At 41.6% G+C, this 26168-nt stretch overlaps 1 protein-coding gene across 2 annotated transcripts in view; it reads left to right on the top strand.

Moving 5' to 3' along the window:
* Usp6nl (USP6 N-terminal like) overlaps positions 1 to 15527 on the top strand; it is a 129314-nt gene extending 113787 nt beyond the window's left edge. For both annotated transcript variants that reach the window (XM_051194843.1, XM_051194842.1), the window contains exon 15: positions 11912 to 15527. In XM_051194843.1, the coding sequence (XP_051050800.1) occupies positions 11912 to 13302 (1391 nt within the window). In that variant the 3' untranslated portion in view covers positions 13303 to 15527. The remainder of the gene's footprint in view (positions 1 to 11911) is intronic.
* Positions 15528 to 26168: the final 10641 nt, after the last annotated feature.

Raw genomic sequence — 26168 nt, 5'->3', positions numbered from 1 at the left:
TGATAAGGGGCCAGGAAAGTGGAAAATGTGGATAATAGATGAAAAATAGCTTCAGTTATTCATGCTATTTGGCATTTGGCATTTTCTGATCACATGCCCTGTTGGATGTTCTTGAAGAAAGGAAGCAGACTAACATTCAGGAAGAGTTGTTTCCCCTCAGGAAGACCAAGCTGCTATGCTTTGATTTAACTGAGGGGTTTAATCAGCACTTGAGTCCTGGGGTCATTAGAATTGACAAGAAAACACCTCCTCACAGTGATAATTGAGTTGAGCATAGGCCTTGGGAAACTGTGGCCTTTGCTAAGTGAGGTCAGCCCTCCCTGTTCAGTATAATGATGCCTATTTTCCACTAATTTTCCCCTGTAGCAGGAAATGCACTTAGAGCAGCAATTACTATACTCTCCCTATAGTAACATTTGTTTTAAATTGTCTTGCCTACATTAAAGAAGAGTTTAAGGCACTTTTTAATATGAGATACATACAAAGAAAAGCATATGCTGTAGAACTGTTTAAGATCCTCACAAGTACATGGTGAGGTAAAGTTTGAATCTGTGTAGTAGATTGTGATGATAATTGTTTAGCACCTAATTAACAACTAATGTTTTTCAAAATGTTACTATGTGTCACATATGTGGTACTTTCTCATTTACTTCCTATAAAAGTAACTGTAGAGTTGTGCTCTTAATTTTATAGGAGTAGCAATTGTAAAATATTTTCTAAATACTATGTAAAATAGTTTCACTAGGAAGATGAGGAGACAGTGGCTGGGAGATAAAAGGAAATGGGTGGGTAACTAGAACCAGAAACACTGTAACAGTATTTATTTTCAGAATGTTTCTGTCCCATTGTCTTCCTCTCTAAGTTGTGGACTACATATGGAACAGATGTGTTGTGAAATGAAATTGTGTCAAGATGCTTCCACTTCATACCCATCCTTTGAACTTTCTATGTGTGTGGGTGTTTTGCCTGCCTGTACACCTGTGTAACTCATGCTCAGAGGGACCAGGAGTGCACTGGATCCTCTGGAACTAGAGTTGCAGACACTTGTGAGCTGCCAAATGGGTGCTGGTAGTCAGACAATGGTGCACTGCCAGAGCACCCAGTATTTTTGGCTATTGAGCCATCTTTCCATCCCCATAGCCATCCTTTTAAAAGTATAATGAATGATGCTCCTTTTGGTTCCTTACATAGTTGTATGCTTGCCAAGAGTATATGGCAGGATCTTACAAAACCTGCTGTTGTGAAATCTTTAATATTTTTAGTGTTGGGGTAGAGGATCCCATGCTTGTTTTTGATTTCCATCCTTGAGTTCTAAGTCTAGTATCCTCCTTATGTATTTATCTCATCATCTGTGAGCGTCTCTGTTTACCTATGTGCATTGTCTGTAGGTGTGCACATAATAGCTTCCCTATCTGCTCTCCGCAAGCCCTCTGTAAGGATACAGGCTCCTGGCAGTTAAGGATGTCATTGGCATACTGTATGTTACAAATTTCTTTTTAGATACTTAAATCTTTCTAGTGGGTACCAATTTGTCTTATTAAGACTTTTTAATATTTTATTTAAAATAACATTTTTTTTCATTTATTTTATATACTGACTGGTGTGTATTCCCGCCCCCCCCCCCAATCTATACCCCTCTCCTTCTACTCATTCTCAGTCTCCATGCAGAAAAGGCTAGGCCTCTCCTGGGCTTGAACAAAGTATGGCACAGTCTGATTAAGTCTTAGCTCATCTAGGAATTACTTTGGTTTATTGGATAATATACTTCCCTTTGCTTGATTTCCAAATAGTCACATGGATTAATACCATGTAAGACATTATAACTTGCTGTTTTGTTCTATTGGTCTCTACTTTTACAGTTACAAATATGTATAATATCTCTTAGGATCAATTTTCCCTCACTGTTATCTTATTAAATTGCCAAAAAGGAATCACCCAATGTTTTTAGATTTGCATTTAATTTAAAGATTGATTGTTTTGGGGAGGGGGAAAAATCCAGTTTTGAAAATTGGATTCTACTTAAGAAAAGCTTTTTACCTTTGGTTGTACTACTTTAATGAACTACTTTAGTCATACCATTTAATGAACCGTGGGAGAGTTTCTTTCCTTTCTAAGGCTGTTGCATACTTCTTGTGTACATACTCAAGCCTCCCCATCTCCTCTTGCCCAAAAGACAACTGGCCACCAGTGTCAAGGTATGTTGCAGACTTGACAACTCACCAAAGCTGTGGCTGTTATTAAGTGGTGAGAGGAAAACATAGACAGAGGTCAGGCTATGTTCCCCATTCTCTTGGGAGCAATGCCAGCTTTTCAATTGCTAATTTTTTTTTTTAAAAAAAAATTAGGTTATATTTACTTAATTCTATGTGGTTTGGTGGGTTGGCACACAGGTACAATTCAGAAAAGAATTTTTGGAAGTTGGTTCTCAACTCCTACCATGTATGGCCTGGGCTCAGCCTCAGGCCATACAGCTTTACCCACTGAGCAATCTCACCAGCCCCTCTCCATTGCTATTATAAGTTGAATCTATTTTGTAGTTATCAGCAATCCTCTCTCACTTCAGCCTCTCTAATAGTGGGAATGAACTACCATGCCCTGTTAGGAGCAGTTTTCTCCCTGCCGGTCTGGGCTCACTGCCTTGCCAGCCCCATTTAGCACACAGAGACTCTATAGTAGATATAATGTTGTTGGCCAGTTACTAGTTTCTTATCGGCCATCTCTGTCTAAATATTAACCCACTCCTATTAATCTAAGTACTTCCACGTGGTCTTATCTTACCGGAGAGAGGGGCTGGCGTTCTACTCTCTCTGTCTTCCATCTTGAATCTCCTCCCTACTCCTCCTCCTCTCTCCTCCTTGTCTCCTAGTCCCACCTATCTTGCTTTCCTATTGGCCAAACAGTGCTTTATTCATTAACCAATAAGAGAAACATATTTCCAGAATGACATCTCCCATCAATGCCCAGCTTGTTTTGATTTCAGTGCTGTTTTTATATTCACTATGTTTGATTGACTCTTAGAGGCTTTCTAAGACTTTAGATATATTATTATATCTTCAACAACTAATCCTTCCTTGTTCCTCTTCCTTTATGAAACTCAAACTGACTTTTCCAAGTTAAGAAAATATCCAGCTATTTCCAGACTGACCACTGTTAATGTTTTTGTACATTCATTTTATCTGTATGTTTTAGTTACTTTTGAACAGTTTTGGAAACTGACTTTTCAAACATATACTCAGGTAGGGAAATTTATAGTGACCATCCCACCACAAGCATGCCCATTACAGTTTGTTAAATTTATGAACAATTTTAAAATGAAAGTAAAGGCATCAAGATACATCACATAAAAACTGCAGTCATTATGTTCACGAAGCCAGGGTATTCTTTTAGCTTAACTATGCCACCATGTCCATGTTCACAAGAGTAACAGTGTCTGTTAAACCAGGGCTGCTGACTCTGTTGGCTTCCCACCTTACTAAGCTAAAAAAGTGATGAGTGGCGGCCAGACTCTTGTAGGGAAGGCCAGTGCTTCAGGAGAAAACCAAAGCTTTTAGTTGATGTAGACTAGTCTTTCCTCACTACTTGTTTTCCCCTTCATCTTTCCTCGCCTTCCAGTACTTTGGGACAGCCTCACGGTAAAGTTTGAGTTTCCTGTGAGTGTCTTTTCCCAGTGTTCACATTTGCATTATCAGCTCAGCTTGTCCTAACAACCTTGTAATGGAGTATTTATTGATACATTTTGTTTTGCGTTTATTGTATTTCTCTGTCTTTAAAAAACAATTTTTTTCCTGTGTATGGCTTATTTAGACTTTTACAATTAACATTTCCTTATTAAAATTCAGATTATGAAAACTAGGGATTTTGGGGTTGTTGTTTCATTTAAAGAAGTTAGCATAACTTTGTTCAAGCCCTAACACTATGAAACAGAACAACCAATAAAATAACTTGGAACCCTAGTCCTCCCCAAGTCTGTGCAAGATCTTGAGTTTCCTGAATGTACAGTGCTCAGTGTCTGCATTTAAAGTCAAAAATTCAAATCAGTAACTCATTTACATATGTTAAATTAGAACAAAAAGGCCAACTTTAGTCAGATAAAAGTGCTAGATTCTTTAGTAAAAATGCAGAATTGATCAGGTGCTTGATACTTTTAAACTTCTCTGTGCTTAAGTCTGGATCTTCAGGAGTTGAAAGATGTTGATAAATTTTGGCCTGGGCATAATTGCCATACATGCTAGGATTCTTGAGCTCTTAGCAGTGACCCTAACTGAGCCTTCTCCTGCTTGTTGGTTTGCTGTGCCCAGGTTGGTGCCCTTTGGATGGTTTTGCAAGCAGTCTGGATGCCTTCGAGCTGCACACCACCCCAGTCTTGTCAGGAAAGCCCAAGTCTTCCCAGCATTTCTTTGCTGTTTACTTCTGGCCTTTCCTTCTTGAGGTCTTTCAACCTGATAGAAATTTTTATTATTTCTTATTTGGAAGAACTGTGAATAATTTTCATTGTCTTTGCACATCATTATTACTAATTATAGTTTATAGACAGGGAAACTTGGATTCAAGGATAAATAACTGTCCACAATCATCCAGCTGTTAACGATAGGCATTTTGGTAGTTCAGAGTGATTCTAGAGCAGTGCCATTTATAAAAGCAGATTCTACTGCTGTGCCCAGAGATGGCCAGAGTATAGTGGGAGGTGCACTTTAATATCAGTTTGCCTTTGTATGTACATGTATGCTTCTCCAACATTTAGTTCTCTGAATACATCTGACTAAGCTTTCAGGTTTCACGTGGGACTTAGGCATTATTAGTTACCTAAAGCCTTCTCCGCCTGCCCACAGGATCCCAAAACACTGGAATTGATGCCTGAACCAAATGTCTTCTTGCTTTTGGTGTTTGAGCACTCACATTAGCATGAGTGTCCCTTGGTTGCAGTGACCACATTTCAGCATGAAGCAGACAGCCTTTTGAAGTTCTAGTCCTTTTTGACACAGTAGAATCTGTTTACCAAAAGTTAGCACAGAACAAATTGGGAAGGTAAGGTGGGGGGGGAGGGGTGAGCCATTCTGTATCAGTCAGTTTAAAGTAGGAGGGTCACCATGAGGAGCTTAGGAGCACTCACATCTCTCACTGGGTTCACTGCCTCCCTGTAGTAGTGTGTGGTGTCCACTGGGTGGTGACAGAGACTTGAGTAAGACCAGGAATGGACAGGCCTGAGAAGACTTCTTAGAGAAGTTAGAGTAGAAAAGACAACAATGCTAAACAAACAAAGGAAACCAAAAAAGGAATAAACTTTGGTTTTGTCCTAAAATGTATTAAGTTACATTTCCTGTGGATGGGGAGAGAAGATTGTTAGCTTTTACTCTACTGAACATCGGTGAAGTGCTGTTAATATGATGGCCTCACACAAACCTCTTCTAGGACATGGCCAGAGTTTACCTCCTGTATTTTCAGGAAGAAGGAGAAAGTAAGTATTTGCCATGAAGCTGAGCAGAAACATCAGTAGAGGGAGCTAAGCCATTAGTCTGTTATTGAGAAGAGTCCTAGATTGAAAGCATGGGACTGACTCAAAATGCTATATACAAGGCATCTGTCTGCTTTTATATCAGTTGTGCTTGAGTCTTCTGTGCACAGTTGCTTCAGAGTAATGGGGATGTAGACACCAGTTTCACCAAGACGTACGTGTGTGTGTGTGTGTGTGTGTGTGTGTGTGTGTGTGTGTGTGTGTGTGTTAAGGAGGCTGCTCACAAATTTGCTTAAATCTACTTTTATGATAGAGAACACTTATTAGAACACAATCACATAACTGATAGTGACATTTGTTGCTTTTGTGGGTTCCACACAGTATTTCCTTGGCCAAGTAAAAGTTAAATACTTAATCCACACCCCCTCCCCAATCAACTTTACAAAAATCATTAGGTTTTTCCTCTTAATTTCATAGTTACAGAGGTCAAATTGCTTGGCAGGAAGACTGGATTTGGTCTGGCTGTTGAAAATGAGAGGCCTTTGAGACATCGTTTAGAACCCGGTTCTATGAGGGGAGCCCTGCTCATAGGTTCCCTGGGGCCACCTCCATCTCTTGCTTCATGAAGCTCCGGTTTCCTTCATCTCTGGTCCTTTCCACTCTACCTACGTACACTCATTCCCTTCCTTCTTTGATCTTCTTTCCATACTTGACTTTTCCTCCTCCACAGGTGCTTTTGCACAGATCATCACTGGGATGGAAAGAACACACATGCATTGATTATAGTGGCACTGCTGAAATTCATGGGACTAACGTGATTGTAGTGGAACCCAACAGTCAGTCAGAAAGTGTCTACTGATGCCACTGTCATAGGCTATGATAGTCTGAACCAGAGTGGCCCCTAGGCTCACATATCTGAATGCTTGGTCTCTGTTAATGGAACAGTTTGGTAAGGTTTAGGAGTTGTGGCCTTATTGGAGGAAATCTGTCACTCGGAGTTGGCTTTCAGGTTTCAAAATCCCAGTCACTGTCTTCTCTGCCTGCTGCCTGGGATCAGAATGTAAAGCTCTCAGTTACTGCTCCAGCGTCATGCCTGTCTGCTTCCCACCATGCTGATCTTGGTCTAATCCTCGAAAACTGTCATCAAGCCCCCAATTAAATGCCCTCTTTATAAGAGTTGCCTTGGCCATGTGTGTCTGCACAGTGGTAGAACAGTACTAAGACACGAGATGTGCCGTAGGTATCCATTAATCTCTTCCCCGTGCATAGCAGAAAGTGGGAATGAGTGCTCGTTGTTTGGAGCTAAGCACCAGAAGCATTGCCTCCCTCACTGTGGAGCACTGGCCTAGCTTGCTTCACTGCTTTTACAGGTAGAGGAATTGATTTCTAAGCACTTGGATCTGAGGAGGCACTTTTCTTATATTCCTGTCTAAGGCCTCCTCATTGAAAAGCTTGACGGGAACAAAGAAACCATTTCCTCTAAATGCTTCTGTGCATTTACTGTATTGGCCATTGGCTTTTACACACAGGTACCTAATGAGGGCTTGTCACTTGAGGGTTAATTAGATACTGTATAAGACTCTACTTCCTTAACTATGTGAACTGTGGATGTTGTAATCAGAGCTTGCGGCCTGTCAGTATGGACGTTGCCATTGCTCTGATTCACACTCTTCTACTGATGCAGATATTCTGAAGGGTTACAGAAAGAGAAGCCACTGGGATGCTGAAAATGTGCTGTAGGTTGCTGTGAGGAGCTTTTCTTGAATATTTTAAAAACACAGACATCGTGCCCCAGTGTTCATTTTGGTCACTTATCCATTATTCAATGAATGAAATATATGAAAAATACTGAAAATTTCCTTTGATTCTTAAAATTATTTTGTTTTAGATTTTTTTTAACTTACCATTTTATAATATACTTTAACAAACCAGAAGTGAAGGAAGATGGTGGGGAAGAAACTGGATGAAGACGAGAATATATGAGAAAACACACAGTGTTTTCCTGTATAGTTGTTTTGCCTACATGTATGTATGTTTACCACATATATGCAATGCCCACAGAGACCAAAGAGGGCACTGTAGTCCCTGGAATTGCAGTTGCAAAGGTTGTAAGCTGTCATGTGGGTACTGAGAATTGAACCTGGGTCCTCTAAGAACAGCCAGTGAGTGCTCTTAACTGCTGAACCATCTCTCCAGCTGTCCTTCGATTCTTATAAAATCTGTAGGTTTATATATTGGGCTGAGAGATGGCCCAGCTGCTGAAGGCTGGACTCACACCAAATGTCAGATGCATATAGTATTAGTCAGTTTTCCTTAGACATATTTCTGTACTTAAATAAAATGTGAGCTGAAAACATTTCTTATTTTTTTTACCCTAACAAATAAACTTTCCTGTGACTGTTGAAGTTCCCACCTCTGTCTTGTCTCTTACTCTCCAGTTTAAACATTTCTTGACCTGGGAAATGCAGACCTTTTGCCCATAGCTCCATATTTTACTGTGCATCTGTTTTTTTCTTTACTCAAAGGCTTTCAGAATAAATGTGATGTCTGTACCTAAATGTGGACGCTGTGTGTTTTCTCATATACTCTCATCTTTATCCAGTTTCTTCCCCACCGTCTTCCTTCACTTCTGGTTTGTTAACGTTCTTCCTTGGGTCTTTGCTAAATGCTCTAGCTGTCTCTTTACCTTTCTTCTGTATCTTACAGTGGAACCTTAGCCAGTGAATCAGTGTTGAGGAAGAAAATCTAAGAAGCATAGGATATTTACATCTGACTGGTGTGTAGGCAATATTCCATTTAGATTTTGCTTCCGTGTTTTTTGGAATAAATAAATAAATAAATAAATAAAATTGGCATGAGAAATATAAGAGGTCACCTTCATAGATGGAATGGATGGAGCAGGGGTTCTGAAACTCACATTTGATGAGGACAACTGAGGTCACCTGTGGTCATCAGTCACCCTTATAGAATTGTGAAAGTATGGAGATGAGAAAACTCTAGTTTTCAACATTTTGGAAGTAATAAAGCCAGATGATTGAATCCCAGACCAGTAAACATAGCATCTACATAAGGAAAGAAGCAATGAGTGGATGATTTGGAAGTGGGCATTTGACCATGTAGAAAGCAAAGTATATGGTTGCTAATTCCAGCTCCATTGAGACTGCCTTATCTAGTAGTCGGAAAAATACTGTTAACATAATGTATAGAGTAAAGCATTTGACAGGGTCTTTAGAATATTTAGGATTATGCTAAAAATGTGGCCTGCAAGTCTTACACCAAACTATGTGTCCTTATTTAATGGCCTATTGGAAAACATTATTGTGCAATTACTACATGTTCACAGCAGACGTTTATGGCAGCTAAGGAAAAATAATAACCCTTAGTCTGAGATCACTTCTGTTATGTTAACCAGCGCCAACTAGTGCTTATTCCTTGCCTTCATGCCTCAGAAGCAGACTTAGAACTATATAGAATTTTTAATAAGTGGGATATTCTCTGTATGCTGTTGGTAACTCACTTCAATTCTGGTTTGTGTTAAAAATAGTAGCATAGCAGTAGACTTATAGATTTATGTTACTTATCTTTTTCCATCATATTTTATTTGTTAATTTAAAAACCTTCCAACTAAGCATATAGGTACTTTTTCTAGCACATTGCGGTTGTGAGTGTTCTTCTAACAATCAGTACCATAGTCTCCCTGCTTTTCAGCAGCTGTGTGCACATCAGGGTCCTACTCAGTCCTCACCTGTAAAGGGGTTTCAATGATTGGCTGGTGCTTCATCTGATAGAATATTAACTGTTCTTGAACTGTCCTACTCTTCTGGAATTGCCAGAGTTGGGGCTAGAGCGAAGTTGTAAGTAGGGCAGGTCTTTGTGTCATCTTGATAATCAGTGCGTGTTCTAGTTGCTTCCCTTGGCAGAGAAGTTTTCTGGGACTAACTGAACTAATTTAAAAATAAAAGCTCTTTGTTGGGGTGGTATATGGATTTGTTTTATTACTTGGTCTTTAAGCCAAGAATGATCTGCCCTCAGCTGGCATTTAACTCAGCCTTTTCAAGTTTGTGTTACCACTTGCAATAATTTTGTAAATATTATGAAATAGCTTAGTCATAGAAGAGACACATGGGAATGCTGTTTATGTCGGGGTTGCTGAGTGGTGTGCTGTTCTGTCTTTGAAGCAGCAGACACCCTTCACTCTGCTAATTGCCTCCCATCTCACATCTTACCAACTCAGTAGGCACATTCAAGTGTCCGAAGCAACCCATCTCACTGGTCCGTTGCAGCAGAGCATAAGGGGAGAGTGAAGATGCTGAGCCAGCTTTGCCTTTGACTCTGGATATGCCACTTGGCAGCCATGAACACTTGAGCAGATTCTTCTCTGTTTCAGTTTTCCCACATAAAGAGATAATGAAATTTTGCGCCTGTTAATGCTGTATGCACAGCGTTTTGAATGGTGACTGACATGTGGTAATTACTTACCGAATGTTAGCAATTGTGACTATCATTGTTGTCATTTACTATTACCACAATCTAAATCTAAACCACCATTTAAAATAACTTCTTCATATACCTCAGATTATAGAACTGATCTGCTGAAAAGTCTCTAGAAATCTCCAGTTAACTCAGAACAAAACCGAAAGTCCTGGTGTTGTGACCTAGTCAGTTTCCTGGCCTCCTGGGGCCTTTGTTCAGAGAGAGAGGGTCTTGCTCTTTCTGGCACTCTGCTCTGCTCTGCACCCTCCCACTCCCACGTTTTACATGGTTGGGTCTGGTTGGAAAGTGGCTGATGGGATCCAGGGGCCTTGTACATGCTAAGCAGTGCTCTGTCATATCTGTTTATTGTCTGTATCTTGTGGGTTTCAAGGCTTGAACTTGAGTCCTTTGGCTTGTCAGCCTTTGCCCTCCGAGCCATTTCCTAGACTCTGCATGGTTCTGATGCTGGCAGTATATTTAAAGGGTGATGGTATTTGTTCTCCCCCTCTAAACACAGAATTGTATTTTTCTTAAAATATCCTACAGAAGTGGATGTATAACTGTTTTGTACCAATTAAAACTCTCTATACAGAAGCACATGGTATGAGAATGCTAAGAGTAATAAACATGGTATCCCTTCCCCCACCCCCATGTGAAAATATCACCTCTCCATGTCCACGGCATCCCCACGCAGGTCATAATAAGTATCAGTTAGATGTATCATTAAAGTGAATATTTGAAGAAAGCAAAGCCGTCTTTTCCTTTTTTTGGGGGGGGGGGTTTCTGTGAAACAGTTCTAGCTGTCCTAGAACTCACTCTGTAGACCAGGCTGACCTCAAAGTCACAGAGATCCATCTGCCTATACCACCCAAGTATTGGGATTAAAGGTGTGTGTGTGACCTCTGCCTGGCAAAGCCTTATTTTCAAGTGACAAAAAAAAAAAAAAAAAAAAAAAAAAACCTGTTTTGTATTAATGAATAAAATATTTTGAAGTTCTTGCAAATGTCATTTTTTTCACAGTAATTTATATCAGTTTCATGGTAATCTGGCAGTGTTGTAATAGAGCATTTAAAACTACTTCTTGCTAACTAGCCATTTTATTGCATCTTCCTTCAGTTCCTTACAATTCTGTGTTAATTATTTAAGATATAAAACTAAAATGGGCTGAAAAGATAGCTCTGTGGTTAAGTACACTGCTTTAGAAGACCCAACGTCAATTCCCAGTGCTCACAACCATTTGTAACTCCACTTCTAGAGGATTTGTTATTCTCTTCAGGGTTCCAGGCACCAGCCATGCAAGTGGTGCACATGCACACATTCAGGCAAAACACACACAATTTTTTTAATTAATGTGGTTTTTATTCTTTCTAAATTTCTTTTCTTTACTTTTTTAAGTAGGGTATTCTTAGTTTGTTTTCAATTGGAGAATATATTTCTTTTAAACAGTAAGTTATACTGTGAAAAACACCCAAGATAATAATAATTTGGGGAGAACTTGGGGACCTCAGTAAGTTATCAAGTGACTTTCAGATTTCAACTTTGGCAGATCTGCTTGAAACTGAAAGTGACTTTACTGATTTCAAAACCACTTTAGTTGAGATGGATTAAAATGAAAGTAACATACTGTTAAGACTCAAGCACTGACCCATTCTGTTAGGAATGAGAGCGTTAGGTTTGTGTGTAGAAAGTGTGTGGCAGTGTGTCTTAAGAAAACAGAAGAATTAGATGTCAGGCAGTTGTATGAACCTTGCTGGTGAGGCAACAGGCTGCCTCCACTTGCACAGTACTTAACTAGATTTTAAAGGTAGCAATGTCTTAGTGCCATTTTCTCTAAAAATGGCTTCCTGTTAATCACCAAATGTTGCAGTATGAAAGTACATGTTTCCACATACACAAGGCAATCTGCAGTTGTTAATAATGTGTCTCTTAGACTAGCTACTCATCATTCCTATATTTGTTTTACTTATACATTTATCTTTCTTTTAGGTAAGGAGGATGAATATCCAAAGAAACCTTTGGGACAGCTTCCTCCTGAGTGTAATCCTGCTTGTATTAATCAGTTGAGTAACGGACAAAGAAGTGTTGGCAGGCCCAGCCCCCAAATAAGCAGCAGAAGAGAAAATGGATCACCCCAGAAGAAACATGAACATTCCCCCGCCCACCATAGCAGAACTGGTACCCCAGAAAGAGCTGGGCAACCAAGACGCAAGTCAGTGGATGAGGATAGTAAAAATCTGAAGCATGAGGCAGATTTTCAGAGAAAACCTTTGTCAGGTCCACAGGACAGTTCTAGGCACTATAACCATGCAGCTGCTAACCAAAATAGCAATGCAGTTTCAAACATCAGAAAGGAATTTATGCCCAAATGGAGAAAACCGTCAGATGCCTCAGCAATTGAAAGAACTGCTAAATATGCCATTGAAGGCAAAAGTCACTCACTGTACCCCACTCCTGCAGTTGCCATCCCAAGTTCTGCTGAGACCCGAATGTCCAACTCAAGGCAGAAGATGAAGGTTTTTGATGGCAGTGATGGGAAGCGGGGCTCTAACGCTTCACAGTATGACAATGTGCCTGGAAGCGAAAATGAAATTGGGGCATCTGTGGAAGAGGCACCAGAACGGACACACCCTCACAGTCCAAGGAAGCACGCTGAGCCAAGTTCCAGCCCATCAAAAGTACCCAACAAGTTCACTTTTAAAGTGCAGCCTCCCAGCCATGTAAGATACCCATCCCAGTTAGAAGGAGAGGATCACAGGGCTGCATATCCACCCTCCTACAGCAATCCCCCTGTTTACTATGGAAATTCTCCAAAACACATCCCTGTTGCCCACAGCAGCTTTGTGTCCCCACAGATCAGCCCTGGGACTCAAATTAATCCTTCCAGGAGACCATATGGTTCTTCTCTTTCAGTTGATATTTCTCCAGAGAAACCTTACAGCCGCCCAATGCCTGTTGTTCTGCCATCTAGTCAAATTGAAGTTCTTCCCATTGACATTGGTGCCGGGGGATATGCTGGCAGTTCAGGATCACCAAAGAATGGAAAGTTCATCCTTCCTCCAGTGGATTATTTACCAGAGAGCAGAAAATGGTCAGAAGTTAGTTATTCATACAGGCCTGAGATGCATGGACAATCATGGACTCGAGATGCTAGCCGTAGCCACTTCAGCAATCTATCAAAATATGCACCCTTTCAACATGTACCTTTTCAGGACCATGGCCTTCCAGAAGTATCTGTTGACAGTCCAGTGAGGTATAAAACTTCACCGGCTGTGGAAGATGCCAGTCCTCCTGGGTATCAGTATACAGGCCCCTCACCTCCAGCACATCACTACAGAAACAGAGAGGGACTTTCTATTCAGGAATCAGTATTGCTGTGAGAGCTGGGCTGTATTCATTGAAGACAAAATGATAGAATCCCTATGATAACCACATTGCTATGTTTATAATTGCCAAAGCAGTATTTTATACTATTGTAAACAACTCATGCGGTTCCAGTGTGTGTCAGTAAAAGAGTGTGGAAATGCTTCATCCCCATGTAGATGCTGCTGAAGATGAGTGTTCAGTTGCATCGTCACCGAAACTAATAGGAGAATAACCTGGAAACATAGCAATAGCATTTAGGGATGCACACACAGTGAGGTTCTTCATGTTGTTTCGTTCGAATCTTTCCTTCAGACCTGGATGTTTTCACTTTGTGATACATTCTCTCCTGACTTCTGTTAGACAGCACTGAGACACCATAGAGGCGCATGCTCTGAAGGCTGTCCCTCGTTCTTCAATAGACATGACAAGCACCTGTGCACACAGATGTAGATCACAGAACTTAGAAATGCTTTTTAAAACTACCTTTAATCTAGATCCATGAAATAACCATGTTGTTTTTTTCCTCCCGCCTTACTTTTCTGCCCTCTCTGCCCATCATACTTTAACCTAGGTTAAACTGAAACTGACTTAAAAAAATTCATCCTGACTTTATAAACCCTACATCTCACAGAATGTCATTCTCCTTCAGTTACTGCCATTTTATCTCTACCTGAAAATTAAAGACACTGGGGAGAAAGGATGACCACTTAATGGTGCTTAAAATATGGGTCAGTTAACTTGAGTGTGTGGCTGTGACGCGGTACTTGCTGTGTCTACCTCCAGCTGCCTCAGTGCCCTGTGCCCTGTGCCCTTGGCTCTGGTCTGGCCCTTGCACAGCATCGGCCTGCTCCCTGCCAGGTGCAAGGGACTGGCCGCAGAAGGAGTTGGAAGTCACAGACCTTGTAGTACTCTGGGTAGTAGAAGGCTGCCTTTCAAGTTCATTTGAAAGCAGCATTAACCATAATGCAACTCCGCTCTTGGCTTCAGTTTCACATACCCCAGGGGAACCATTCACATAGCCTTTTTCTGGCACTCAGTCTTTACTGAATATCATGGATGGATATTGCCACACTTACTGGGCCATTACATTATCCTTGTCAAAATTGTGGAAAAATACCCTAATTACTAATAAGCATCTAGAATTTTGATCTTTATAAAAAAAAATACATAGTATGTTTCATAGTTTTTGAGAAATGTTTCCATGAAAAAAATAATTGAGGTTCATGGTTAAAAAAAAGAAAAAGTTAAAATATGCTATCATACACTACTGTTACTAAATGCTGACAAAATGCTGGGTTCTCCAAGAGAGGACATCTGTCTGCGTGGATGCCCATTCCATCGTTACCTTCTTGTATCTGAATATCAGAAAGTCCAACAGAAAGTCCTGCACGTTGGGGATTTAAGCATTTGAGGTACAAGAATCTATCTTAAGATGAAAGTAACATTTGTTTAGCTAGCGAACGTGACAATATTTTTTATGTATATAAGGATTCTAATGTAATTTAATCAATGTGGTAATGATGTTGTTAAGTGTGGAAACAAACGCAGTGTATTAAAGTTGACACCACACTGAAACTCCAACTCCTGATAACATAACCAGGCTCTTGATTTAGATCATGTGGAAGGTGAGAAATAAATGTATGTAGAAATGTAGTTGAGGATATAATCACAGTTCTTAAAGTATGACTCTGTGACTTATAAGGACCAAGCTGTACAATTTAGTTTGTAATGGCAGTATCTGTGCCTCTCCAGAAAGTATCTATCATAGTGGTATAAATAATGTAGAATATATATATATATATATATGTATGCAATATATATATACACACACTATTTTCTTATGTCATTTATGGCATTTTTTATCTGTATACTTTTTGATGTGATTGTTTTTAACATGCTAAAAGTAATACACATATTTTGTTCTGTGTCTTCTATGTGCAGTTCTCATGTGGCAGGTGCTTTGTCCTGGTGCTTGCAGGGCCAAGCAGATGTCTTCTGTGCTTACCTGCAGCGTTTCCTATTTGCTGCGGTCCTCTGCTCTCATCTCCAGTGAGACCATGTTTAAAACCACAGCACCTTTCCTTGGTTTAAGTATTACTAATGGCAATAAGGTCTTCCCCACTAGAAAATGTGTCTCTGTTAGTTTTTTAAGTAGGAAATTTTAATTTAAAATTATTTGCCACTACAATTTTATTATTTTAAATTTATTTTTAAATAAAATAAATGTTAAGAGAAATAACATTGGCAAAGTCATCAACATATATGTATAGAATGCATTTGCCGAGGACATTCCAGGCATAGCAGTCACTTTTGTTCTATAACTGCATGCGGGTACCATATGTGTCACAGTTAAGTCTTCCTTCATGTTATCCTAGCCCAGCAGGATGAGTGAGCATTTGGTTCCCCAGGAAAGAGTGCTGCTGATCTTTAGACTTAACTAGTGAGCTTCAGTTTTTGTTTTTGCTTTTGTTTTTTTTTCTGTTCAAGTCTCACCCCAGACCACTTAAATCATATCTTGGGTAGAACCCAGGTATCAGATAACTGCATTTCCCTTGTGTCTTAATACTTTTATCTTGAAACTCTGTTTAAGAAAAAATGCCCACCAAGTTGTCTCGTGTTTCTATTGTGGGATATTCTGCTTCACCTGAAACTTATTTGTGTACCAGGCTAACCTTGAAATGGAGGTCATCTTCCTGCATTAGCCTCCAAAGTGCTGAGGTCACAGGCATGTGCCTCTGTCTTATTCACCACCCGGCTTTTGTGGTGTGGGTGTTGTTTGAGTGGTGGGGTTTGAATGCATGGTCTCACGTGCAAACACTGGTGAACTAGCTTTTAAATTCTGTGAAGTCAGAAGTTTCAGAGTTTAAAAAGTGATGTTGAGAAAGTTAGGAAAAAGTTGCGTGGCAACAACATTATCAGCTATCTGTAAATTTTATGAACTTTTAGTCACAGCTGAATAGCTTCAAGGAAGGAGGTGCAACCCTGTCCCTTCCTTCCTGACTGCTTACTTCACTCCTTCACAGTAGAGTCTGAAGACTGCCATTTTCCTTCAGAGGTCTACTTTTCAAAGCCCCAGCTATTTAAAGGTCTAAGCCATGAGAAAACCCTACTCTAGCTTCATTTGACCAGTCAACATTGGAGCAGCTAGAACTCACGGGGACTGTGTGTTCACACTTGAGAACATGAAAGGATTATCCTGAACAGTTGCCACCTTAACAGTCTTACTAAATCTTCTAATGTGTGAGCATGTAATGTCTGTTTTTCATGTGTTTTCTGGGTTTGGTGTGTTTTGGTTTTTGTTTGTTTTTTTTTTCTAGAACTTCTTTTCTAGAACTGTTGCTGTTTTATTCTGTGTCATCAGAGCTATTTTCTTCAGACCATGTTCCCTGAAACCTGCTCTATGACTGAAGGAGAGCAGGGGTCAGGGTCAGGGTGTTGGGGGAGTTGGAGAGTCGTGGCCAGCATCCCATCAAAAGACTTCTTGAATCCCTTTCAGTTCAGTGGCAGCAAATTCTGTTGTGACATGTGGGATTTAAGGATGGGGTTGATAATTGTCTCCAGAGAGAATTGGGACTTTGCTAGCATAAGGGAACAAAGGTCACCCACATAACAGAGTTACCTGTGAGGAATGGCCGCAGTTTCTGTGCACCTGTCAGTTGGGCTGTGTGGGCTGGAGGCTGTTAGATCCTCATGGAAGGCTGAGTTTTGGGCAACAATTTACTGTCTTCAGCTGTAACATATGGGCATTTGAGAGGTATGGGTAGAAGAGAAGACAGCCATGATTTGATTATTTGGGTGTGACTGGAGTTAATAGTGATAGTGGTTTGAGTTTTCTGTCTGTGCCAGCTGCTTTGCTAAGTCCTGGTAGTGTTTTTTTTTCTTATTTCCTAGGATTGAGCTGATTGGTCTAGTGCTTGGTGCAGTATCATAAACTAATACCATGTTGTTATCTGTGGTTACATGCCACCATAGCACAAGACTTTAGTGGTCAGGAGGGATTTGACCTTGCTTCCATAGGGCTGAGAATCCAGTGAGAAGCCCAGGGGTAAAGGCAGTGATCTTGCATATGAAGGAAAAACATGGTTGGAACTTGAGATGGTGTCAGCCTCGCACTGATGGTGGTGGTATAAAGTGCAGCAGATATGTCCTTTGATGCGGAGCTGAAAGGTCTTTTTTAATTTAACCAGGAGGAATGCTTGCTGGCCTGCTGTCTTCCTAGAGCCACAGTTAGATCACAGCGTTGGCAGGCACGAACAGGAGATGGCAAGCTCCTTAAAAGGTTTGGAAGAGATGAGATGAACAGTTACTGAAATGAAGGATGAGGAAGGCAGGAACAGAGGAGGGGCATACTAGGGTGGAAGGCACTGGAGAGACAGCCGGCTGCATGCTCACAGATCTTTCTGTATGGGTTGCCCCTTGCTTCTGGTCCAGCTCCTCCTTTTACTCAGAAGTATTAAACACTGATTACTAAACCTTCTGTCATGCAGACTTGACTTTATTTGGAGGAAATCACCATCAGAATGCAAAGCAGGCAGCACGGAGCATATTACATGTAAGCATCAACTTAGTAGAGCAGCTGTTTAAATGCTGCCACCACGAGTGGCACCCGAGGAGAATGTGACAAGCAAAAGGCACATGTGCGTGAGTAGGAAAGGGGAACTCTTCCACAAGCTAAATAAAAGGCAGCAGCAAGCAATGGCTTGCCAACAGCTGGGTCTTCTTGAAGGGGTTAATGCTCTGCCACTCATCTGTGGTTTCACTATTGGCAGGTGACTGAGCCCGCCTGGGACTCACTTTTCAGATGTATGCACAGTGGCAAACAGAAATGGGAGGCTGAACATAGTTCTTTCTGCTCCACAGTGTGAGGGGAGTGTGCGCCCCCACTCTAAGCTGCTGGCCTCCTCAGCAGGGGCCTTGAGTATCAAGCGGTCGGCAAGCAGTGGTGAGTGGGAGACCCTGTTTGGGGAGCACATAGTACTGGGGAAGGCATGTGTTTACCAACTTCTGTGGCAAGGACCAAGAAAGAGTGGTGTCCAGAGCCACGAGTGCCATAAAGTCACATTGGCCCAAAGGTGACTCTCAAGAGAAAAGATGGGAACAGGCAGAGGAGACACTTACAGCCACGAGAGGCCAGGCATCTATTGATTGCCCATGTGGGTGCAAACGGCTGATGCTGAGAATGTAAAGACAGATTTAACCGTAGCCACATGAATAGTGGTGCCTGAGAATAGCACCATTAGCTAGCCATCTTTGAGAAGGAGTCCTCTGCACTTGTCGGTTTGGTACAGTGGCCTAGAGGCCATGAAGTATGAACAGTAGCTTGAATTTGGCACTCGGTAGCATGACTCTGGGCAAGCTACATTTCCTTTCATGTCCTCACTTTCCTCTGCTGCCAAATGCATGATAGGACAAATCAGGGAAGACCATGGGTCCCAGCTTTAGCTGGAAACAGTCTTGGAGGGTTTCCACTGTCCAAGCCCAGCCCAGTGAAGTCACAACCTCTCGGAGGAGGGCCCAGGAATTGAGTTTTATTGGTTAATCAGTGGTACAACCCAACATTTTGTGATTTAATAATCTAACCCATAAAACCTAAATTGTTCTTGTAATACAAGTGTATGAGAATATTCAGCAGGAAACTGGAGAGACCCTTGGGCTTTGAACCCTTGGTGAGAAACCACAAATGGCACACCAGAGATAACAAGAAAAGCAGTTTTGCCCTTGGAGAAAGAAAGATGTCCCCCCCTTAGTTTTCTTTCCAAATCCTTCTGGCTCCCATCTCTTGCTTCTGTTAGTACAGGGAAACCACCTTACAGTCATGTTAGAGGCTTGGAGTGATGGTGTTGAGAACTGGAGCACGGAAGCAAACTTGGGAGTTTCTGCTTTCCCACAGCCTTGCTGGACTCGGGCTCAGGAGGAGAACAAGGAAGTGAGACCTGTATCCTGTCAGAAGTCAAAGAATGAGAAAGGATGCATGCTCCATTAGGAAAGAAGCTATGTCACTGACAGTTAAAAGCTGTTTTTCCCACTTAGATCCAAACAGTACTCCATGGAAAATGGGCCAGTACTAGCAAAGGAAGATGGGCCTACAAGGAGTCATGTTACTAACCCTGCCCCAAATCCCCATATAACAAAGAACTGAAATCTCTGTAATTGGCAACAGTGGCATCCCAAAAATGTGAACATTTCTAGCACCAGAATTTACATAGTGCACTGTTGGGTCAAGCAATACGTATTTCTTAAAGGATGTTTTACACTATTCTTTGCTGATAAAGCAAAACAATAAAAATAGCTTGAATGTGGATAGGTGATAGGCTACTATGTTACTCTCCTATAAAGGAATAACTCCTGTTTTTCAAATGTCTACACTAGTTTTACATGTACTGATAGAAAAATGTAACAGAGTTATTCCAACCAATGCCATGAAAAGTGTTTCTTGGCCCCTCATTGGTCTGCTAGGACAGTTTTGCCTCAGAAACACGGTAGCAGGGGTAAAAATGGGTTGGGGATGAGAGTGGCTGGGAGACTGGGCCACCAGGAGGATTCTGAGAAGCTCTATTTGCAAGAACTTCATGAGCAAACAGTCTGCACATAGCACTCGGGAGCTCCTGAGCTCCTAAATGTGTGTGTGTCTTGGTACAGGATAATATGATGGCAACATGTGGTTATAGGAAATTAAATTCTTTAGACAAACCAGTTGCTAAGCTTCTGCCCAAAATCAATATGCTGCCTGAAGTCCTGGAGACTAATAAACATACCACAGCTACTAATTTATGGATAGGATTTTGGAAGTAACTTCAGAAAAGGAATCCAGGCTTGCAGCCGCTATTGAACTACCAGATGAAGTGTGTGAGTTTAATCAGAGGCCTGAAAGGGAAGTGTGATGATCTAGTGTGATCTATTTGAGTTATGTCAGAAATAAGCTAAGAAGTTCAGGTGTTGAGATGGTGACTGAAGCTGATGGAAGAGATTGTGGCCACTGTCAAAACAAACATCTACAAGTTCTTTTAGGATAAAGTTTGATGATGGGCAGCAGCGTTAGTCACCCACATAGTTCACGTGAGAACAAAAAAGCCATAAAGAACCTGGCCCAGCCCAGAAAATGTCCCACAGCTCAAAAACTGCTAGAGATCCCTCAAGACACCTTAGGTCACACCCAGTGCCACAAGGCTCAGATCAGTCTCACTGGCTTCAAGATAAATGGTCGTGAAAATGTGAGCATTATTGCTGTGTGTGTATACACACCCTCACACATTTGTGGAAGTGGGGTTAAGGCATGCTTGTGGAAGTCAGAGGACAAGTGTACCCTTGCTGGATAAGCCTCACTAGTTGGCTCATGTGTTCTGGAGATTGCCTCAGCCACCCCTCTCTCCAGAGGCCTGCTGGGATTTCAGATGTTTGAGCTATTGCCTTCAGCTCTTATGTGGGTTGGGAATAGGAACACAGGTCATCAGGATTGTACAGCCAGTGCAGTTTATCCACTAGACTATTTCTGCAGCCCAACTCCAGGATTGTCCAGGAGCCATGACTCACCATTTTCAGCTGGCTGGACAGAAGCCTCCTAGGAACAAATGATTTATTATGGCTTATAGTTTTCTAGGGTGTGGCCATCGTGGTGGGAAAGAATTGGCGGTGGGAACATGTGGCTGGAACTCTGGCACCTCAGTGGACCAGGAAACCGATCTCTGGGCTCTGTGCCTGCCTTCCTGTGACCCATTTCCTTTAGGTAGACCTCGCCTCCGGAAGCTTCCATAACCTCCTATGACAGCACTACCAGCTGAGAACCAAATGTTCAAATATCAGCCCACAGGGGGCATTTCACATTTAAACCGCAGCAACAACTCCTGTAGTAACTACTTAGCATGCCCCTACCCCAAGCCTAAGACCAAGAGAAGACCAGAAGTCAGATAATGTAAAATTAGCCAACCAGTCATGAATATTGTAGAAGTGGTATTTTGTTCTAGTTATTAAGACTGGAAAATGCTCAACTGAACTCAGGGCTCAACATCAAGGCTGTAGATTGGTTTGTGATCAAGCCATTCCCCAGGCCGAAGCATCTCTTCAGAAGGCAGTTAAGTTCTTGAGGGAACAGTGTAAACCGCTGCCTCTGGGGGATTCTTGGGGTAGCTTCCAGGAAGTACAGGTAGTGTGTGTTGACATTTTCTTTACACACCATTTTCCTTCCTAGCTTTCATCCGGAGAGGGCAAATTATTAAAGCTGAGGCTCCTCAGTGGACACCACCCACTCTATGTTTACTTCTCTGTGTATTTCCACAGGAAAGGGAGATAATGAAATTTAGCTTAACCAAGCTGTGGGTTGGAAGTTATAACCTACCTAATTCCTTAATTAAGCTATCAATTAAGCCTGTGTCTGTGCCACCTGCTATGCCTGGGCCTTGTGCCATGTAGAAGTGGCAGCACTGACAAGCTTGTCCCCACAGAACCCCGGGGCTCCACTCAGTCTTCAGTCTTCCTCTCATGACTTTCTCTTAAGGGCTATTTCAGATAGGTCACCTAATTCATTCATAATGCATGTGAGGTTACAGAATGTTCAAGACAGGATTTCCAGCTTCCCCAAAGGGAGCATTTTGTGTTGACTGTGCAGCAGCCACTCACCTTTTTTTGCCCCAAAGTGCCCCAAGTGTCCCAAGTTTCAGTTTTGCGGGGCAGGGTTAGGTGGAGAGCTTGAGGAGAAAGAAATGAAGTCAAAAATAGGGGTTTTTGATCTCTAAATGAGTGTTCAGTAGCATTTGTTGATGAATGAAAATAAAAGAAAATGATATTATGTAGTAAGCATGGGTGTCACTAAATGCTTTAGTTTTATAGAACTCATTTCAATTTACAGGAAGCCTACCATACTCCTTCCTAAGAAGGAGAAGGGACCCTCCTTTTGAGGGACCAGAGCTAGTCTCAGGTTGCAGAGCTCATAGCTATGTCTGACTCCGGAACCTGGAATGAAGCTCCTAGCCTGTGCCCCGCACCTGTGCTGCATCTAACCCTTGGTGCATCCGGAGCATGCACTTCCCTTGTTTACTCCACTGTGAATGGTGCATGTGAGCAAAGTAGAAGCCTTGTCACTGGCTAAACCAAAAGGTCTCCTAAAGAGATGACATTCCAGAAAGGAGACCAACCTAACTTTGTTCTGCTTTCTATTGTGGGCAGGTATTCTTTTTGTTTTTGTTTTTGTCTTGCGGGGAACTATATTTCCTTTACCAATGAGGACAATGTCTAGGGTCATAGGACTTGTGGACTGCTGGTGACTCTCAGGTATACATTACATAATAGATGAAGATGAAGCCACCACACCTTCCATGCTAAGGAAAGACTAATATATTTCAATTAGAATAGGAAGGATCCATACACCATGAGCTTGGTGTTTTCCTAGGTCATCTGAAACAAAGAATTAGTGTCCTGTGACCCTCCCTCCTCACTCCAGTCAACATAAGTTGAATAATTTATGTTGGGGGTTTCCTTAAGAGCCCATACATGTAGAAGCAGCTAAGACACTCCTCCGCATACTCTCAAGGCACTTCTATCCCAAGAAGCTAGCAATTAAGATCAAAGTGCCAGATGTGAGCACCATGGACAGAAACAGCCTGAGTTAGGGATAGAGATCCACTGCTGTGAGTTTACTTAATTAAGGTGGCTGTGGAGGTCTCTCTTCAGAATCTGGTTTGGGAACTAGATGAGAAGCAGACCTTTGGATGTCTTCAGAAACAGATTGACAAGTAGACATGTCTGTGGGGTCATTTTCTTTTTTTTTTTTTTTTAATTCATCTACTTATTTTACATCCTGGCCACAGCCTCCCCATATCCTCCCCTCCCAGTACCTCTCCCACACCCCCAATCCCTTCCTCTTCTGTCTCCATCCAGGAAAGGGCATGTCTCCTGTGAGTATCAATAAAGCATGGGTTATCAAAGTTGCGGTACGACTGAGCATGTCTGTGCGGCATTGTCTTGATGGCTAATTCATGCCAGCACGGTGTGAGTGGTGCCATCTTCTACTAGGCTGTGAGGTCAATGGGAGGACTGACTGTCCACCCCCCCCCAGACAGGGTTTCTCTGTGTAGCCCTGGTGGTCCTGGAACTTGCTCTGTAGACCAGGCTGGCCTTAAACTCAGAGATCCACCTGCTCCTGCTTCCCAAGTGTTAGGATTAAAAGTATGCATCACCACCACCCAGCTAAAATGGGAAGATGCTCACAAAACATAGTATGCTTTCTATTACAAGTCTCCTGACTGCAGTCCACAGGATAGAGGTGGGAGCAGATCGATCTCAACTGTTATATGAATTGGTGGTAGTTCGGGGAGGGTCAGAACAGTGAGAGTGAGAGGAAGTCAAATTAGTGTTTGAAGACAGCTCTGAGTACAGAACCAAAACCTTTGCTACAGTTGGATGTCGAGTGTAAATTTAGGTTGTATTTGTGGGGGGGGGTGTATGGACAATTTCTCAGCTAACATGCCATTACCTGGAATGGAACAGACAGGAAGTACAAAGGGCATGACAGTACTGGGCATATTTTACCAGAGAGCAAGATGAGCCCTTGCAGAAAGATCTTCCTGCGCAGGCCGTGTGGGACATACAAAGCTGCCCAGCAGCACCAGTGTCTTCTCATTTCACAGATAAGCACATGGGCACCTGTGCTTCTTATAACCTTAAGCAGACCTTGTGCAACAACAAGCATAGATCCTGCCTGCTTGATTCTTCTGCCCTCCCTCCCTATGCCATAACCGGGTTGGAATTAGGTCCTTATTCTGTTAACGGATGTGAGTCTTCTCCTTTGTCTTCCAGAGCAGTGGGAGACTGTTGAGTAGGTTCTGTTCTCAGAGCCTGCTGCTCCAGGATCACTTGGGGAGCTGGTGAACAGATGTGGAAATCTGACTGCTCCTAGGACCTGGACTGACAGCACTGCTTACCTGTGAGGGCTGGAACCTGAGGGAGGTCTGAGGAATGGCTGCATAGAATTATTGTCCAAGTGTCCCCTGGTCTTTGCAAGCTCCAGCTTCTGAAATAAGATCAGACTGGTAACTAGGGTGTGAAGAGTATAATGCCAGGGATGAGGCAGTGATGGGCTGTTCAAGGATAAATCTTGAGACCAGGTTGACTCTTGTCCCGCCCTGTTCAAACCTTGATGGCAGGGAAAGGATTAGAAACCACAGTGTGCTGAGAGAAAGAAGTGGACAGGAGCCTTTACTGCACAGTGTACTAGTTAGTTACCTTCTTCTGAGTGACAAATCTCTTTAAAGCCTTAAACTGGGTTCATCTCAATTCAGGAGTACCTTTGTAGTCAGACTTGCTTGACCTGCCAGCCCCCAAATAATGACACAGAGACTTATTATTAATTATGAAAGTTTGGCTTTTAGCTTAGACTTGTACCCAGCTAGCTCTTATAATGTAAATTAACCTGCTTCTAATAATCTATGTTCTGCCACATGGTTCATTACCTTTCCTCCATAATGTATATTTTCCATAATGTATATTGTTAAAACATCTTCTTAAATATAATGTTTCTCACTGGCATCTTTTACCTCTCTTCCCAGAAGTCCTGCCTATTCTCTCCTGCCTAGCTATTGGCCATTCAGCTCTTCATTAAACCAATCAGGAGTCTTAGGCAGGCAAGGTAAACCAGTGACCCATCTTTACACAGTTTGTTCAAATATCCTGCAACATTTCCCACCTTTTTCCTAAATAAAGTTACTGTGTTAACTTTAACACAGTAAAACTATAGAAAATAAGAACAATTACCAAGCACAAATTACATTTACAATGTTCAGACCACTTGTATTTGACAAATTTGGAGAAAGTACTATATCCTATCTTGACGAGTCCAAAATTTTGTATCTAATTCACAATTCATAACTTCTATTACTAACCTAGAAATATCTTTTTAGTCCTTAAAACAACTTAAGCTTTTATGTCTCTCAATTTTATACACTTTACATCTCCTTTGTGACTTTCTTTTCTGAATTTGATAACAAGGAAAACTGTAACTATAACTCTAGTCTTCAACCCCACCAGAGACTCAAAAAGTACTAAGTGCAGAGCAAGCAACTTTCAAAACTACAGAAACTGCAGAAACATCAGGCTGCCTGGACAGTCAGTCAAGGTTCCTGTACACTGTTGGTACATCTGTCTTCAGCCTACAGGCCTAGAACATCTGACAGATTTTTCTGTGAAGCAGGAGTTTTGAAGGACTGCCTTACCTTGTCTTGGCAAAACTTGGCTGTTGTTTTCTTTTGTGTCCTGCTTATCCAGTTTGGATAGCATACTTTCATAAGTCTAGGCAAGGGAAGTTTTCTGCCCAAATGGCTAGCTTTGCCACAGTTAAAGCAAACTCCATATGGAGGTTCTTTGATACCCATCATACTTTTTTTTCCCTTTTCCTTTTTTTGTAGATTGGTGCTTCCAGGAGCAGACATCTCAATGTCATAAAAAGCCTTATGTTATTAAATCATCTTAAATGCCGTATTCTGTAAGTCTTTGAAGTATTTGAAAGCTATTCCATTTATTTATTTATTGCTTTTTTCAAGACAGGGTTTCTTTGTGTAACAGCCCTGGCTATCCTGAAACTCACTCTGTAGACCAGGCTGGTCTTGAACTCGTAGAGATCTGCCTGCCTCTGCCTCCTGAGTGCTGGGACTAAAGGCATGCACCACCAGTGCCCTCCCTGTTTATCTATTAAAACATATATGTTTGACTTTGAAAACATACCTAACATGGTTACAAATTTGATGCATTTCTTGTATTTTTGGTTGTGAGCCTAGCCTTTAATGGCTGAGCCATCTCTTCAGCCCTAACCTGCATTTCTTAAGTATCCTAAATAGTTTATAATAATAGCTTTCAAGGACTAGAACTTTACATTTTAAATAATATTTTAAATGTT

The sequence above is a fragment of the Phodopus roborovskii genome, unplaced genomic scaffold, assembly GCF_943737965.1.
Source record: "Phodopus roborovskii unplaced genomic scaffold, PHOROB, whole genome shotgun sequence".
Classification (NCBI taxonomy): Eukaryota; Metazoa; Chordata; class Mammalia; order Rodentia; family Cricetidae; genus Phodopus; species Phodopus roborovskii.
This window is presented reverse-complemented; position numbering and strand designations above follow the sequence as displayed.